The sequence below is a fragment of the Eupeodes corollae genome, chromosome 1 (assembly GCF_945859685.1).
Source record: "Eupeodes corollae chromosome 1, idEupCoro1.1, whole genome shotgun sequence".
Lineage (NCBI taxonomy): Eukaryota > Metazoa > Arthropoda > Insecta > Diptera > Syrphidae > Eupeodes > Eupeodes corollae.
This window is the reverse complement of record NC_079147.1, coordinates 303,643,946-303,656,526: the sequence shown is the minus strand read 5'-3', so window position 1 is coordinate 303,656,526 and position 12,581 is coordinate 303,643,946. Positions and strand designations below refer to the sequence as shown.

Here is a 12,581-nt window from a genome sequence, read left to right as displayed (position 1 = left end):
ATGAACTGTCACTCTTAAGACGTGTTCAGATAACTCGTTTTTAATAAGAGGAAATGTATACTTTAATTGTTAAATAAACGATTGAATTTTTGGAATGGCTTGGAAACAATTAAACCTATGAATTAGGTGGCGGAACAGCTCGTGGTTTACAACTTTCAACCATTTCTCTGTGCGATTAATGTCAGAGATAGAGGAAGTCTAAAGTTTGTATGCCGAATCCAAACGACTAATTTGAGAAGAATTTCTGCATGACAATAATGCCACTTCCTCACAAAAGGCAAACAACTTTTATAGTTCACAGGGAGGGATTGACCGTAAACCAAACCAACCATAACCAAAGTAAAAACAAAATGGTGGAAAATGTAAAAAGGATTTTTAGCAATTTACTAATCTGCAAAGGTGATTTAGCTAATTTTAATTGATTTTAACATCTTCCTATCTCTTGACATTTTGCGAAAATAAAAATCACGGAATGACTGCGTTCAATCTCGTGTTCGATAGGGTATCTTGGATAGGTGGAGTTTTAGTTACCTTGTTGGAACGAGTCGGATAGCTGTATTGAGATAGCTGTCAACAAATAAAAACAACTTTCAGCTAAGTACAAAGCAGAGAAACATTTAAGCTTCGAAGTCAAAATTGTTGTAAGATAAAACATTTAATTGATAATTCAACTGATTCGTCGGACGATGATGAATTGATAGGTGGGTACCAATTTATTAAATAAGAGTTACTTACTTAAGGTGGCTTACAGTCCTGTGTGAACTAGGTCCTCACCCAACAAACTTCATCTAGCTCGGTTCCTAGTTAGATCAAGTCAAGTTTCGCGCTCCAAGTTGGGTGGGATCACCTTCCACTTGTGCGCGCCACCTAATCCGCGGTCTTCCCCTACTGCGCTGTCTTGTGGGTGTAGATTCGAAGACTTTCCGGGCCGGACCATTGGTTTCCATGCGCTCTACGTGACACAGCCATATTAGTCGTTGGACTTTTACCCTTCTCGCTAAGTCTACGTCGCTGTAAAGCCCGTGTAGCTCGTCGTTGCATCTTCTCCTCCACTCCATTTCGATGCATACGGGACGGACAACTTTTCTCTCGAAGCGACCCAAGGTGCCTTCATCCGCTTTTGTTATAGTCCGTGCTTCTGCACCGTAAAGCAGGACGGGGATGATAAGGATCTTATATAGCAACACTTTGGTCCCTCGAGAGAGGACTTTACCTCAATTGCTTTCTTATTCCAAAGAAACAGCAGTTAGCAAGAGTTATTATGCGTTTGATCTCAGCGCTGGTGTTGTTTTCTGCGTTTACAGCGGAGCCTAGGTAGACAAAGTCCTTGACAACCTCAAAGTTGCGTCTGTCGATGGTGACGTTTTGACCAAGACGTCGGTGTTGTATGTCCTTTCTTGACGAAAGCATGTACTTTGTTTTCCCCTCATTAACCGTTAAACCCATTTTTGCCGCCTCTGCCTCAATACTCACAAAAGCCCCATTGACATCACGCTGAGTTGTTCCGATAATGTCATCAGCATATGCCAGTTATTGGACAGACATTTGAAAGATAGTGCCTCTAGTGTTGACGAGTGAGCTCTGCTCTATTCTTTCAAGCACAATGTTAAAAATATCGCTTGACAGCGCATCACCTTGTCTACAACCTTTTTTGACACCGAAAGGGTCTGTTGAGTTGTTTCCAACCTTTATAGAGCACCGTGAATTCTTCATGGTCATCCTGCACAAACACACAAGTTTGGCAGGAATGCCAAAACTAGACATGGCTCTATACAGCTTGTCCCTGTAGATGCTGTTATATGCGGCCTTTAAATCGATGAAAAGATGGAGGGTGACGATTTGGTGTTCTTGGGTTTTTTCTAGGATCCGTCATAATGTGAATATTTTATCGAGTGTGGACTTTCCTGGTCTAAAACCACACTGATAAGGACCTATCAGGTTGTTGACGATTGGCTTTAGACGTTCACATATTACAGCAGAGAAGATTTTATAGGCGATATTAAGTAGACTGATTCCTCTATAGTTGGTGCAGTTTAGAGGGTCTCCTTTTTTCAGGATCAAACAAACAATACTGAGGTTCCATTCATCGGGCATGCTTTCTTCCGACCATATCTTACAGATAAGTTGGTGCATGCTCCCAACCAAATTATCTCCAGCTGCTTTAAAGAGCTCGGCATTCAAGCCATCCACTCCAGCGGCTTTATAAGACTTCAGCTAAGATATGGCAATGTTTACTTCGTCTAAGTCTGGGGGACGTGATTGTTGGCTTTTGTCGTCTATATTGAATGAATCATCCTGCCTGACAGCTGAATCCGGTTCGTCGTCTCATTTCCATATGCTGAGCATTGACTGCGGTTCCAATATGGTGTTTCCACTTTCGTCTTTGCAGCTTTCGGTTCTAGGTTTACGTACCTGTGAATTTCGTTTCACCTGCTCGTAAAACTTTCGAACTTTATTCCTGCTTTTAAACCTCTCAACATCTTCGACCGCAAGCTTCTCATGCCCTCTCTTTTTCCTTCTGAGAAGTCGGCGTTCCTCTCGCCTTTTCTGCTCATAAAGCTAATGAGCAGCTCTTGTCCTTTTATGCAGCGCCTCTTTGCGTTAACCTTAGAAAATTCGGAGCAAATAGCTGCTACAACTTCAAGTATCACTTTGTATCTTTTTTCCAACAAATACAAAAAGCTGCAATCAATTTTCAAGTTTCTTGACATTCAACCATGTGTTGAATCAGCAGTTCTGACAAATACCTACATACCCCAGAAATTCTTGGATACCTTTTTTGACATCTAAGCTGTTTTTAATCAGCTGTTATTTTACACGTAAAACACTAACAATAAAGGTATTGGTATACCCTGTCTGTCCGAGATTGAACGCAGCCAATGATTACCTAAACTTATAGCAATTTGCAAAATCCATATATATCTGTCAATTAATTTAATAAGAGCAGTGATTGGAATGGTGCAGTCCAAAGTGGGATACGAAATAATAGGTCGTTTATTTTTTTCATGAACTGCCACTGTTTAGACATGTTTGGGTACCTGGCTTTAAAAAAAACTAGTTAGCAATTAACATTTTAGCAAACGAAAAGAAATTCAAAATTTTGGAATTGCTAAATATGTGTTTAAAAAAGTCTTAAGCTCTCAACAGTAGGTTGTTTAAAAACTTGTGTCAATGTTTTGTTAATTTCTGAGATTTGGAAATCAATGTCTGCGTTCAATCTCATGTTCCATAGGCTATTCTAAGTAAGTGAATTTTTAGATATCTAACTGAACGAGTTGAATAGATAGCTAAATTTAAGTAGCTGTCAAAAAATTCAGCTGTTCAGGAAAAACAGACAAACAACCATATATACATAAAATCATTTTTTATTTCAATACAAAATGTTTAAATTTATCAATTTTCAGGATCCTTCAAATTCAACTATGTGTTGAATCAGCTATTCTAGAAAATAGCCATATGCATACTGATAATGTCTGATAGCTTTGGATTTATTTGTTGATAGCTCAACTGATTTCTAAGACATGAACCACTAACAAAAGGGTATTCGGGTACACTTTTTTCTGAGATTGTACACAACTATAGATCTGTTTGATTGCTTAATTTTTCTCACTTAGACGTGTTTCGATGCATGGTTTTCAATTAATATAAACTAGTATTCAAATAACTAGCAAGACAATGTACATTTTTGAGTTCCTAGTAAACTTCTAATTACTAGTATTCAAATAATAACAATTTATATATCAGGGATGGTATAAGTTTTTGAAACTTGGTATAAGTAGGTGCGTTCCACGGATTCTTTTCTTTGTTTCTTGTTTTTATTTTCAAAAATTGTCCCTTGCATTATAAAAGGGAAAAAATGTTTACTAGTTTTTCAAAATGATTCGAATTTAAATGTATACATATAAAGAAAATAACTCAATATTTTCCGCCATTGTTTTCAAGACCAGATTTAGATTAACTTTACCTTCAAGGATCATAGCACTCCCAAAAGATTGTCATATCTTCTGAATTTTCATTTCACGGGAGCTGAGAGAGAAAAATAAACGAATCGATTTGAAATTATGTAGTGGTTTGAATTCGTGAGAGTTATCTTCAAATCCTTTCTTTTGTTTCATCTAGGTTAGGTAGAGATATATAGAACACAATTTTCTTTAAATGCAATTTTTATTTTACACAAAAGAAAAGAAAGTCAGTTTCATTCACTGAAAATGTTCATTATCTTCCTTCTATATAAATACATTCTTTTTTGGGTATACACCCAATGAAGACATATACATTTGAAAAATACTTTGTCATGACTTAGGGGATTTTCTATGACATCTCCAATCTTCATTCTCTTGAGATAACCACATTTCGTTCGTTATACACGAGTAGAGTGTGTGTATGCTTTCTATCCTTTAGTTACGATAAACGTCATTTGAAAGGATTCTTGCCCCCCAATCGAAATTTTCAAAGATTGTTAGAATATCCATATAACTACATATTTTATATACCATGTCCATATCCATATAACCAGATATCTATCTAAACCTAGAAAAAAACGTGCTCTAGAGAATTTCCTTTTGCAATTTTCCATGTGCGAATCTAGCATATCAAATGTAATTTTCTATTTTTCAGAAAAAGGATAACATAAAAAAAAAAAGAATTTAGAAAACTTTGTTGCCTTTACTCAACAACTGCAAAAAACCTCAAACACTCTATCTCTCTCTCTCTCTCTTTATCTTTGAAAAACCCGATTGTCCTACATTTTGTTAAAATTTCATTTCAAAACTTTTGACTTCATTTATGCTGTAGGTACTCTTGGTAAGTTATATAGTCTAATGGGTGTTTGGTTTTAGACTTTATGTTGGCAGAATTATTTTGACATTTCGTCAGCTGTCAGGTTATTTATTTGTAGTTCAGTTTGACATTTCAACGTTGGCTGAAGCCTGCACAAAATGTGAAAATATATTTTGTAATTATGATTTTGTTCGAAATACGCATCATAAGTTATATTTGTTTAATGATGAAGCTCACTTTTGACTTGACTATGATATGGAGAAACTGTGGTTTCATCAAGAAACATCGTCAGAACTAAGTTATTGAAGGAAACGTTTGGTAGCCGCATAGTTTCCAGTAATTATTACATACAGACATCAAGATTTTACGCCGCCGCTTGACTTTTTCTGTCAGGAAATATAAAGTCACTAGCCTATCTTGTTGGCACGATTTGGTGGCAACAGAAACTACTTTTATTAACTCTTCAGTAAAACACAATTGTCTGTGTGAAGGAGTTATAAAATCCTTTGAAATAAATTGTATTTATATAATTATAACTATATTTACAATTCATTTTACTATACACACATTTGTTTCTTAATTTTAGGATTTTTTAAAAGTTTTATTAGGTTATCTAGGTTATACAATTATAGCTTTTAAGGTCCTTCGCGTGCTCAAATTATGGAATGAAAATGGTACAATAAAAAAGGGTTAAAATGGATGCCACTTTATATAGCGGAGACTTCCGGCATATTTGTTTATCCGAAAGCCGCTAACCACCAGGGAGCTTATGACATAACAACCCGATCATACTGGGTCTGCAGCAGGGTTGTTAACAACGCCTGTAAAATGTCAAAAGTATTGGATCAAGTCAGAAATCATATTTAAATTATATAATACCAGAAGATATCTTTTTCATAAAATATATTTCTTGTCAATTTAACAAAAGTCCTGTTTGTTTCATTTCATTTCAAAGTTCTTAACCCCTAAAAAAAACACCCGGTAGTAAAGTCCTTGTAAGGTAGGACGTACTGTATACGCATCTATCTTGAATCTATTCTTACGCAAGTTTGTCCTACTTTTGTTTTATAAGTTTTCCGTTTTGTTATTCCTTTTGTTTTTTATTTCTATTTCATACTTTTGAGTAATAGTTCTACGTACTTGACAAGTGCGTGTACATGTCATATTAGTCAACATCATTAAAACTTTGTTTTTTGTTTTTTTTTAATCTAAGCAATGTGAAATTTCATTTTCCACCCTTAAATTGAGGGATGATGGACTTACTATACGGACACGGAGGTTACATAAGAGTGAAACATTTTATTCATTTTATAGCTTGGTAACTATGTACATAAGGTTTGTGTCTCGTTACAATCTTATGGCTTTTATTACTAACCTCTACCTCTACCTCTACCGATGATGTGTTTTTTTTTTCAGTTCTGTCAACGTTAAAAAATTTCCAGTGAAAATGATTGTTGTTGTTTTATTTTGTCTTCATAAAATCATCAACTACCTCACACAGACATTCTTCAATATAAATACAGAGATAGAGAAAAAAAATACGGAAATTGGATCACTTAAGTTAGTAAAAGGATAAAAGCCAAGTCAGAAGAAGAACACAAAAATCCATCCATTATTAGTTCAAGATACTCTTTCGTTCCGTTTGGCAAGGCAGCTATGATTTACAGGGTAACCCATCAGAAAACATTCTTTAGAAATATGGAAGAATCAGTTTATGATTACAAACATTTGGACTTACCTAGTTTTGTAAAACAATGATCATCTATTTGACAGGTGTCACTAGAAGCAGTGCTGCCAAGTTTTGTTTTGTATCATAACTATTTTCATATTAATTGAAAATTATAGTTACTGAGTGATAGTTCACTCAAGACTTTTTAATTCGAATTATGATTGAAAAGAGTTCGATGCTTTGACAATTTGACCTCATAAGTTGAAATAAAATAGCTACTCACTGCCAAGTTTCTGACACTGTCTGTCGTGGGATTAAACTTGTTTTATTGTTATTTTTTTTTTAGAATTATCATATTTTCGACTTGTTAAGATGTACTGATTTTTTTAAATAGGGAATACATGTCTTGCTAGTAAGCAAAATGGTTTCAAATTTCCAATGGTAAGAGAGTGGCTAAATATTTATAAAATAACAATAAATAAATGAACTGGCTATAAATGTTTATAAAAAAAACTGGATCTAGTGAAACACAGCTCAATTCTTCGTTCGAGTAATGTGAGAAGTATCGGAGACTAACAGTTCGTATGCCGAATCTAAACGGCTAATTTGGGAAGTAATTTTTCATAAGCAGAATTATTCTTAAAGGATTTACTAATTACACGCAAAAAGCAGTACTCGTGAAAGTTACTTTTTAAATGAAACAGGAGAATATTTAGTCCAAACTCCACTAACCGTTAATTCAAAGGTACTACTCCTAACGTTTTACTAAAGTGAAAACAAAATAGCTTCTTACTTTTAGTTTTTGACACTTGAGATTAATTGCTGCTATCAATCTCGCTTGAAAAGTGCCCTGTGTTTAAATTGTCACAAAATAACGAAACCTACTATATCAGCAAAGGTATTCACTTATTGCAAGTGTCAATTATTATTTGATACGAGTATATGTCATAGTTCAACGTGTGCCTAGCCAACTGATGAAAGTTGTGAAAATTAAGAATGATCCAAAAGACTGTAAATACTAAGAAAATGTATGACTATCTTCAAAAGTTGATAAGGTTCTTAATAAATGATATGAAAATATCGAATTTCTAAATTTATCAATTCATAGATGTTTTTGTATTATTTTGCTTGTGTTTATTTGTTAATAATCAGTTCATAGTTGATTAATGTCAAAGTTTAAGATTATATTATCAAATTGATAGGAATTTCGATAGTGAAAAGATATCAAGAACTTTCTGATAATCCTCGAGAAGTAGGTTAAATGTAGTTTTAAAAGGCGAAAATCTAATATTTATCAACTATTAACTATCAACTATCAACAATCAACTATCAACTATCAACTATCAACTATCAACTATCAACTATCAACTATCAACTATCAACTATCAACTATCAACTATCAACTATCAACTATCAACTATCAACTATCAACTATCAACTATCAACTATCAACTATCAACTATCAACTATCAACTATCAACTATCAACTTTCAACTATCAACTATCAACTATCAACTATCAACTATCAACTATCAACTATCAACTATCAAATATCGACTATCAACTATCAACTATAAACTATCAACTATTAACTATCAACTATCAACTATCAACTATCAACTATCAACTATCAACTATCAACTATCAACTATCAACTATCAACTATCAACTTTCAAGTATCAACTATCAACTATCAACTATCAACTATCAACTATCAACTATCAACTATCAACTATCAACTATCAACTATCAACTATCAACTATCAACTATCAACTATCAACTATCAACTATCAACTATCAACTATCAACTATCAACTATCAACTATCAACTATCAACTATCAACTATCAACTATCAACTATCAGCTATCAACTATCAACTATCAACTATCAACTATCAACTATCAACTATCAACTATCAACTATCAACTATCAACTATCAACTATCAACTATCAACTATCAACTATCAACTATCAACTATCAACTATCAACTATCAACTATCAACTATCAACTATCAACTATCAACTATCAACTATCAACTACAATTTAGCTCAGTAATATTAACCAAACATTTCAAATAAATAATTCAAGATATGATTGGGTTTAACGCATAAGTTCACCCTGCGTGGAATGCACTTTGTTGATGCCATCAGCAAAAAAATTGGAAGCAAACTATATCTTTATAAATCGCTTCAAGTATTATGTCAAGAATAATAAATACTTGATGTATATGATAGAAAAGTCTTATCAATTACTGTATTAAACCACTTCAAACTTCTTTAAAGTCTTTAATAAGAAGACAATGGTGCAATAGATATTCCTCCCTATAGACTTTATTTCGTCGTAAATTTGTGGATTACCCTGTTTTTGAAAACTTTAAAACTGCAAGTGCTTTTACAAAGTACAACAACACAACACACATGTATGATTTTGAAGAGGGAAGAAAATTTAGGTTAAATTGTTCCCCGAGGTAATGAATAGATAGAGATACCTACCGTACCGTATCGTACCGACTTCTAAACAACCGACGACGACGACGACGACGACGATGAAGACGACAACACTTTCCCACTGCTTAAATTCTTCGTTAGAACAAAGGGAACTTGAGAATGTTACCTCTTTCCAAGATCCAACATCCCCCATCTAAAACTCTTGAAACATACATTTTTCCACTTACACCCCTACAAAACTTAAGTTCCTTTAACGATGTGCTGTTGCTGTTGGACAGTTAGGATCAGGGCAAAGGATAACACAACAACAAAACAGGAAAAGAAGAAAAAAACCAACACATTTTAACTGCAAGTAGTATCCTCACAAATATTGTACTCTTAATTTACCCTCAAGCTCCCCCTAGCGTACACACCACACAACACACAGCACAGCAAAAGCATACATACAACACACTGGAAAGGGAGTTTTATAGCATTCCAAGTAATATCTTTATTGCAGTTGCAGTAGCAGCATCAGCATAACTAGCGAGAGAGCGACCTCTGTCGTGAGCAAAGCCAAAAACCATACCACACCGCACTTACAAGATTGGTTGTCATTTTAATCTGACCAGCTGTAGCTTCCACATCGTGGACGCCCGATGGCGTTGTTGAACGACTTGATTTGCGCCTCGGAGGTTTAACAGGCAATTGACTTTCGGTCACTTCAACATCCAGGACATTGTCATTCATGTTATCCGTGGTGGTTAATGTTCGTGGAGATGGAGACGGAGACACTCTTCGGCCGCCAATGATGAGTGCTGGGGTATTGGTGGCCATTGAACGTGATTGCCGCATATAAGGTCCGGAGCTGGTTTGCGATGCCTCTGTTGTGTACACTTCAACTGTCTCCACATAAACTGGCTCTCTAGTGCCAGTAAGTGTATCAACTACAATTTGTGATGAGGCCCGGCGAATTGCACTCCCACTGCTTGCACCAGCTCCAGCTCCACCGACACTTATGGCCGTTAAATGTTGATGTTGTGCGTGACTTAAGCCAGTTGTTGTTGGAAAATGCACTGGAACTGCTCTTGTAGCAGAAGTGATTGATGGATGCGGTTCGGCTGCTGCTGCGGCTGCCTTTTCGGATGACAAAGCAGCATGAAATTCTCGTTCGATTATTTCCTAATTTGTTACAATTATTGATAGCTGGAGTTTTTTTTTTCTTTTTTTAGCTTTGTTTTTGATTTTTTTGGTTGGATTTTGTGTGTAAAATACAAGAGAGGAGGGTACATGAGGATGTTGTATATTTGAACAAAAAGAAAGAACTTTTTTTGTAATAGGTTAATTGTTTTAATCGTAGAAACGTACATGAAGTTAGTTTTGGAAAAGACATGGGTTAGTTGTTTTTTCATTCCACATAGAAGCCTTTGGCATGTTTTTGAACTTGTATGCAAATTTCCTGCATGGATTAAGTAACACACAAAAACGGAAAAAGTTAGTTTTTAGACCATAAAAAAGCCTTTTCAAACGGAGTTATATGCTTTAAAGAACACAATGTTTAAAGACAGTTTTTTAAAGTTAAATATGGAAGAAATTTACATTAACATATTTTTATAAACTTTGGCAGCACTCATTCAGTATATAAAACGTCAAAATCTTTGAGAACATTTAAACTGATATAAATTGAGCCAAAACGTCTACTGACTCCAAGTTTCTGACACTTGAAATTATTATGTCTGTTCGTGGGCTTGTTAAATTGATGTTATTTTTGATGATCTGTCATATTTTAGACTTGTTCAGATAAACTAATTTTTAAAAAGAGGTTTCAATTTTGGAATGGCTAGTAGCTGGCTAAAAATGTTTAAAAAAAATTAAAGGAATAAATTCACTGACGCTAAGGTTTGTTAAAAAACAGGGTCTAGTGAATTACAACTCTCCATCAAATTTTGTGTGCGAATAATTTACCTGTGAAAGATGCTTTTCTCGTGTTGGATAGGCTATCTTGGATAGCTAAATAAAATAGTTGCCCATAAAGTAATAACTATTATCAACTTTTTAGAAAAGGCTACGACATCGAAAGAATTAATTATTTCAGCAAAATTATCGATATAAACTTAACGTGAGTGTCAATTATCAGTTGATAAATGTCAACGTGCAACAAGTAACCAGCTCGTTTGGAAGACTAGCAACAAATCCAATTTAAGATTAAGGAAACTAACATCGTACTGAGGTATCTCTTCGCGCCTAGAGAAAACAAAATACAAATATTTAGGAAGCTGCCCAAGATAAATACAAGATTTTCCAGACAGTGAATACTTTGAGTTTAGGCATACTTTATTGTATTTTTAAGCGGAAATTTACATATGGGCATTTCTGCACAATTTGGCAGCATTCATTCAATTTAAAATGTTGAAGCCAAAAGTCAAACATGGGAATGTCTTAAGTTATGATAACATGTTGTTTTTGGTTCTGTTTTTGTAGATTTATGTTAGACTGCCAACCAAACAATTTTTGATTAGCGTTTTAAGAAAATGGAGATTCTCTGTATTGACGTATCCTTTCCTGACTAATGGTAAAATAAGAAGGTGAACAAAAACTATGTAAAAGGTTATACATTTTGCGGTTTCAAAAGTATAGAGCTAGAATTCGACATCTGCCGAACTAAGTCGTTTAACTAATTTTTTTTGTCAGATGACAATTACGAAAGTGGATCGCACAACGCACAAAAATTGTTTAAACCTACTTCAAAAATGCTGTTTCTGCCTCAGCCACATATCGTGCTTTAAGACGAGATTAATGGCTTACATAATAGTCCAACTACGCAAGCAATCGGTAAAATTGTGAAGAAATTTGAGGAGACTGGATTGGTTAAAGATATTGTAAGGCTTGTGCATCATCGTTTCGCTTGTACGACTAAAAATATCACTGTTGTAAGTGAAAGAAGGGGTTGGTGGAGGTGTGTACTCTGAACGACTGAAATTAAGTAACTCATTCCTTCCCAATCATTGTAGCGTGTTCCAGGCGGAACTTTTGGCGATAAAAGAAGTCTTGTCCTGGCTTAAAGAAATAGTGATATCAACATCTGATATCAGTATTTTCTCAGATAGTTAGGCTGCTATCAAATCACTGGACTCTGTCTGTACAAACTCTTTAACAGTCCATAACTGTCAGTTTTATATTCACCTTTGCTGGGTACCGGGCCAGGTAACTGTTAGGCAGATGAACTCGCCAGGAACGCTACAGTGCAGCCCATCCTACCACGTTTGGCACATACTGGCATACCAATCGCCAGGGCAGGAACCAGGTGAAACAACACCACCAGGTGTCATGTCACAAAAAACATCTGGCCAACACTGGATTAAAAACGTTCAAGGTACTTGTTGTCTTTAAGCAGATCGCATATAAGCTCGATAATAGGTGTCATAACCGGACACTGTCTAATAGGAAAGCACGCCACGAGACTAGGAGATTCTCAAATGACTTTTGCAGAAGCTGTATGGACGATTAAGAGGAGGAAACAGTTCTTCATCTTCTCTGCACATGCACTGCTCTGGATCGAAAACGCAAGAATAACCTAGGAGAATTCTTCTTTAACGATCTAAACGATCTTAATCATATCAGCATAATCAACCTCTCACGTTTCGTAAGGAACTTAAACTTGTTCCATTGAGCTTAGGAGGAAGCCTCAAGATTCATGTGGTAT

General features: G+C 35.1%; 1 protein-coding gene across 13 annotated transcripts in view; it reads right to left on the bottom strand.

Annotated features, from left to right (window-relative positions):
- Positions 1-12,581, bottom strand: part of LOC129942174 (uncharacterized) — a 180,589-nt gene that overhangs the window by 25,938 nt on the left and 142,070 nt on the right. For 10 of the 13 annotated variants that reach the window (XM_056051005.1, XM_056051003.1, XM_056051008.1 and 7 more), the window contains one exon: positions 9,482-10,060. In XM_056051005.1, coding sequence (XP_055906980.1) covers positions 9,482-10,060 — 579 coding nt within the window. The remainder of the gene's footprint in view (positions 1-9,481; positions 10,061-12,581) is intronic. The other 3 variants (XM_056051009.1, XM_056051010.1, XM_056051015.1) reach the window with 1 other exon arrangement.